The 6813-nt window shown below is 42.0% G+C and overlaps 1 protein-coding gene across 1 annotated transcript in view; it reads right to left on the bottom strand.

Moving 5' to 3' along the window:
* pns (DENN domain containing pinstripe) overlaps window positions 1-6578 on the bottom strand; it is a 38690-nt gene extending 32112 nt beyond the window's left edge. The window contains 1 exon segment of the mRNA XM_011500052.1: window positions 6407-6578. Coding sequence (XP_011498354.1) covers window positions 6407-6524 — 118 coding nt within the window. The 5' untranslated portion in view covers window positions 6525-6578.
* Between the last annotated feature and the right edge of the window lie 235 nt (window positions 6579-6813).

Raw genomic sequence — 6813 nt, 5'->3', positions numbered from 1 at the left:
AGGCGGCAGTTTCTCCTCGCTGTGCATTCCGGCGCTAATTGACAGGCGAAAATTGTTCCCCGTTGATCGGTGCGCTTGCAAAACCGCCGGTGGTCGCTTTTGTGCGGTGGTCACGACTTTACCATCGGCGCGTATTTCCTGCTGGGAGTCGCGTGCTTTAAGCACCCTCGTTCGTTCTAACCTCAATGCCAGTCGCCGTCCAATTCCCTTTTTCCAATTCCTTCGTGTACGCCACGGCCAAGGACGTTGTTAATGTAAGCTTTTATCTCCAAAGTGCATCCCGACGCCCGAACTGAATTCGTAGCAGACTCGTCCGCGGAAATTTAGACTCGTAATTACAATGGTTATGGCCTATTGTCTCTGCCTGTCATTTTCATTATCATCGTTTCAAAGGGGTCGGGGGTCAGGACTTAGGTCTTTGTGCCTCGATATATCCAAGTTCTTACGTCACGCATTAATATTCGATTATGTATACGCTCACCAACACACAGGCCCCCATATTTAGTTTATAACAAGTATCTTACGGGTAAAGATTTATGGCTACGATTCTTACAGTCACCCTTATGGCGGAGGCCATCGACGCGTTAAAATTGGCACAATTGACTTAGCATTGTTGTAATCTACATGACATTCATTTTACCGACGTTCTATGCACTTTATGAATGATTAGATGCTAATTGCGTTTAGCTACTAAACGGCATAATAGGTTAGGTTTTTTCTACTGGACCACCTTCATACTTGGCATTCTATAAATAGCACAAAGGTCTAATAAAAAATGTTAAATTCTTTAAAAAACGAGTTGTTTGAAATTTTCTTAATTTTATATTACGATCGTCTGTACATGTTAACGAAAAATCTACAAAATTTAAATACTTTACAGAAAATGTGCGTATACGTCTTTATGCGCAGAAAACAATTTCTACAATACAACAGTCTATATGTGTGCGCGCACGCGCAAGTATATATATATATATATATATATATATATATACTACACACAGACGTTTGTCATTCATTCGAAATTTCTTAGTTACAAGCAAACCCTATTTAATGCCATATAACTCTGCATTATTAGATTATTTAAATTACAAAGTGACATGTACAATGAAAGGAAAAGCACACACTATAAATAACAATTTCTTAAATATGCATATATTCTGCCTTAAACAATCTTAAAATATTTTTATCCTTAATGTAAAACGTTTATCTGAATTATTGGAAGCACGCAATCCTCCGCAATAATCAGAAGCTTTTTATAATTAGAGAAAAGTGAATTATGCGTCAAAACGTTTGCACACGAAGAGTTTTATTATCATTAAACGACTATTGCAAAACATTTGCAACTATAAGAAAAATTGTAAGATCATAGAGTGGCGTTAAGGGACAAAGCGGCGTTATTAAATATCCTAACGGCAATTTGCAACGTATTATTGCGAATTATTGTTATGCCTTAGCCATACAAGACGAAGATATACACAATCACTAAAAGGTCGTCAATTGGTCGTAATTTTGCATGGCCGAGGCTTTGATATCCCAATAATGATAATAAAAGCGCCAAATTTTCAATCCCGCGTGCTTTTAAAGATTGAATTCGTCGGGGGTGTCGGTGAACCAAGGCTCGGAGTCTCTTAATCTTCCGGTTGAACTTGAATCACCTTCGCTAAATTTTCAGGGGAAATTTTCAACAGCCGCCATCCCATGAAAATCCCTCCAACGTCTTTAAAGCGCGAGGTTGATGTTGAAGAGGCCAGCACCGATTCCCCGCTACTACTCCCAATAGGGAATTATTAAGGTCGCGCTGTCAGTCGAGGCTCTGGCATTGTCTCATGAGGATCCTAAGGGCCATTGTCCGAGTGTCAAGGCCCGAGGAGCCATAATGCACCCGCCATACACGCAGCACGAAACGTCCCGCGTTTTGTTGCCAGGCCGAGTTTCCCAGGAAGGTTCGCTTCCAGCCTCCCGCATCGCGCCCAGATTCTCGGGATCTCATAACGCAAGCGGAGCATTACGAGAAGTGGCCAGACGCAGATGCCGCCTCGAGAGGCTCCGCATCTGCCTATCGGATGTGGTTGCGTCCTTATGCAAACACAATTTAACATCCGGCGATATCGATTTTTTGCCCAAGAGACCGTAGCGAAACAATTGGACTACGGCGTGGTCCGGCTGAATTCTCGCATCATCGACTTGTTTCCGACTTTTATTTTTATGATAAAGAGTAGTCCCCCCCCCCCCCCCACCCCACCCCACCCCGGACGTGGCCTATTGAACATTATATTACCGGCTTATCTTTTACGAATACTTTATAAATAAATTGGAGCAATAGTGCCGTATAAAAAGTGCGTGGTGCTGGTGCTTTTAAAATTTCTATCCCCGCACGATAATAATAAAATTTTTTCCTCTTCTTTTTTTTATCTATTTTGCACATATTAATTGCATTGTTTAATTTGCTTTTCTTCCATGTAAGTGACGCGCACTTTCGCATATTTTTAGGCTCGTAAAGTCACATCGCACGTTTCATGGAGATCATGTTGCCGGTATATTTGTAGGGAAGTTTTTTTTTAAACGTATTTAAATGCCTGCCATATTGCGCCTGTAATATTAAAAAAAAAAAAAAAAAAAAATAGCGTCCATTAAAATCCAAGGTTTACGTAATGTGTACACGGCTGCGAAACATTGTTTGACAGAGTAATTTTGTTTTTCAAATATATCGCGACTGATGAAGCGTCGCTTATAAGGTTTCGCAGGTAACTACGCGCAGCCAGAAGAATTTAATTATTTACTTACTCATTCGTTCGCTTTTGTTAAATGCATTGGCCAATTAATTAATTCGACGTCGATACATTTTGACACGACAAAGTTTGATACGCGTAAAGCTACGCGTGGGAATACGTTGCTTAGCCTATTGAAAATAAATATTCGAAGCGTTTGGAGAAAATTTGCACCCCCCAACTCAACACATGCATCCTCCATAATTGTTCACATAAATTTGCCAATTGATTTTTAAAGTTTTCGTTACATTATACTTTTGCATATTTCCATTAATACGAGCGTATTATTATGTATCATTATTATTCTTATTGTTGTTGTTGTTGTTATCGTTATCATTAATAATACGAAAGATAAATCAAATGATTGACAATACAAATTAAGATACAAAGTTATTGAATTAATTATCGTGCGTCTTTTGGGAATTTCATCGTCTTATAATAATTTACTGTAATAAACTAATCGAATAGATAAATAACAAGTCTAGTTCGTTAGTTTACGCATAATTATATTAAATGAATTTAAAATTAATGTTTAGTTATGTCATACAATATGTAAATTATCTTGATAAAATAAATGAAATTTATCTGTTCCAATACGACATGTTGTTACAAGCAGTTACAATTCAGAATCTCGATGCGTTGTTCATCATCGATTTTATTGAAATATCAAAAGACGGATATGAAAGTGTTGATTACCATTCGTCATTATATTAGCAATTTATTAATTTTCTTTCAACTTAAGTCAATTGCTCAAGAATGAATTGCTCAGCATATTAAAGAAAGTTTGCGCGTAGCTATTTAATACAGTTACGAAAGTAAAAAATTATCGATCAAGCTACGAAATTTATTTGAAATGAAAGTTGAAAAATGTCACTTTCGATACTTCATTTAGAATAAACTCATCTAAAATAAACTTCAATAATTGCATAATTACAATAATTCGTTAACTCCGATTTATTAGTTATTAGTTTATAAGCAAAATTTATATAAACATTGCAATGTAACTAAATATTTAAATCTACGACCATGTAAATTTACAACAATTTCTGCACGTCACTCTTAATATTGAATTAATGAGATTTTTCAGAAAATGTTTACACTTTATCAGGATTAACTTCTACTCACTATATTCCTCATAATTTTACAATCATTACAATTCGATTACTGAACTGTAGGGGTAAGGAGGGGGAGGGGGAGGGGGGATATACGAAAATATAGATGCGAGTTGGAAGACAATCGTATTGACACACTTAACAGACAGCTCTCGATAAATTATAAATACTACGCGAATGTAAGAAAATGACATTGCTTATTAAAAAGTCGAAACGTCGTATAATAAAAAAGACAAATAACGTTTTGGTGCTTAAAAAACAGGGCATAATATATTTAAAGCGTAATACTACAATTATTAGAGATACTACGGGAGATAAAAATAATCTCACGAGCGGAATGTAACGTAAGTGGGATGAAAAAAAAAAAAAAATAAATAAAAAAAAAAGAATACTGTTTATCACGAGAACGCTTGTCGTACGACCATTTTTATCAAACTACTAACGTTAATCTCTTAACCTTAAATCGAATAACTTGGTGTCCAGATGGCCACTCGAGTATCTTCATTTCACCAAACTTCCAACGATCGACAATGTACGTTGCACGGAAATTTATATATTTGACGTCGCGCTACTACTCCGGAATAGCGTCGTTCCTAACACTTTTTCCAAAGAATTTCATCATCTTTAATCGCGAGTGGATTAGTTCGTGCATGCCGAGGCTTTATTAAAAAGCAAGAAATGAACGAACGAGAGGAAGACAGTAAAGAAAAAAGGCAGTACTACAAAATGAGACGAGCATTTAAAAGAAACGATAGAATGATGTCATCGTCATCTACAATAAAGCAGATGGCCTTGATATGATTTCAGTAAAACGGAACCAATACAATGAAAGCCGAATGAACGGGGCGGAGAGGATGGGGGATGGATGTCAGTCTGCGCATCAGGTACAATAAAAAAAATCCAGATGAAGAGAGAGAGAGAGAGAGAGAGAGAGAGAGAGATAGATAGACACTTCAGTGGTTTTTTCTTTGCATGCACGAGTACTTCGCCGTGCGATCCAGAGTTTCGTTTCACGTACGAGGCATGTCACCAAAGAACCCGAGTGCTTTTCGGGGTGTTTGTGCGCGTCACTCGCGCGATACGCTAAAATAGGCCGGGAAGAGAACAAACGACGAGCGGGCGGACGAGCTCGAGCTCCTTTCGACAAAGCCGAGCGAGAATCGCGTCCGTCCATCGCCGACAAGAAGATCGAGCGAGACACGAGCAGCTGCGCACCGAGCAGCTCCGATAAAATCGTCGAGCCAACGACCTCGGCCTACGATAAATAAAAAATGCAAAAAGAAAAAAAAAAAAAAAAAAAAAAAAAAAACAAGAGAAGGAAAAAAAGAAATGACAACAAACGAGTAAAGCGACAAAATGAATGGAGAAAGGAGAGAGAAAAAGCGCGCGCGACAACGCTTGTTTACAACTTGTTTACAACTAGGAGATGGGAGGAGACGGGAGAGAGAGAGAGAGAGAGAGAGAGAGAGAGAGAGAGAGAGAAAGAGAGAGAGAGAGAGATGGCTCGAGCGACCGGCAACGCAGCCTGCTTTAATGACACTCGCAATTTTCTCGTCTTCTCAATTCGCGGACAATAAACGCACTTTAGAGAAAGTACCTAGACATCTCGATGTTGTTATTTGCTAGAGGGATAAACGAGGTTCGAGGTGCCCTTGCGAGCACCCGGTCAACAATTCGCGCACGAACCTAATGAGTCTCCAACACTTTGACCCCGCTTATTTCCTTATACACGTATAATATAATATAATAAATGGTACTGGAGTGTCAATATAAAATTTTCAACTCGCTTTCTCCCACCACTTTCCCCCTTACCCCTTTTTATTGTAAAAATACCCAAGAATGCGAGAGATTGTCGTTCGGGATAGCGGGACTATTGGGCTCTGCTGCTCCCGCGAATTCCTCTTGCATTCGAGATGAGGGGGGAAGCCGGGATGTGCGGGGTTAGTCGGGTGTGGGTGTGCGCGCGCGCGCGCGTGTGTGTGTGTGTTAGTAGTAGAGGTGGCGAGATACCCGCCGTGCGAGTGTCGAGGGACAGAAACCTTTGGTCGAACGATCGCCGAAGCAAGCACGATTGACACATCCCGCCGCGCTACTACGAAAGCTCTTGCTCTTTTAATGTTGCGTAGAGGTGCACGCCATTCCACCGATGTTACGGGATGTTCTTCTCATCCGGGAGCAAGTTAACAGAAAAAAAAAAAAAAAAAAAAAGAGAAAGAGAATCGCTTCCCTAGGGAGTCACGGAATAAGTTCGGCCCTCTCCTGTCGTCGATTGAGCGGCGGGTGCAGGGGATGGACAAGGGGTGACGGCGGCGGCGGCTCCCGGGGTCGAATGGAGGAGAATGACGAGGAGGAGGAGGAGGAGGAGGACGAGTGTGCGTGAGTGCGAGCGAACGTGCGTACGCGAGTACGGAGATGAAGGGGGTTCAGCGAAGGGTGCGAGGTGCGGGAGCTGGCGTTGCGGAATACCGGAATCCTTTCGACCGGGTGGCCCAACCCCGTCGGGGTCGCGAGACCGTTCTGACTCACCGAAGTACTTGTCGGGCTCGAGGCCGGAGTCCTTGTCGAGGCCGCATATGACGAAGTAGTCGGCGAACCTGCCAGGATGCTGTTCTGGGCCGCGCAGCAGCGCTGCGGTCCCGTTCATCCTCCCCGTTCGACCACCAGGACTGGCCCTCCTCACGTGCCGCGGTACTTGCTCATACCTCGCACCCACCCCACACCCACCCCCACCCCACCCCACTACAGTCGAAAACAAAAGCACTGTCGTCAGCACCTGCGTCCTCGCGCACACGCGCCAGCGAAACTCCAGCTGACGCCGAGCTGCGCGACGCGAGCGTTGTGTGCCTCCTCCGACAACCGAAACTCGGTCGGTCTTACCTCCTCGAGCTCCACTCGATGTGTCTGCCCGCCGCGACAGCGGGAGAGAGTAGAGA

This window comes from Ceratosolen solmsi, unplaced genomic scaffold, assembly GCF_000503995.2.
Source record: "Ceratosolen solmsi marchali unplaced genomic scaffold, CerSol_1.0 scaffold41, whole genome shotgun sequence".
NCBI classification, from domain to species: Eukaryota; Metazoa; Arthropoda; class Insecta; order Hymenoptera; family Agaonidae; genus Ceratosolen; species Ceratosolen solmsi.
This window is presented reverse-complemented; position numbering and strand designations above follow the sequence as displayed.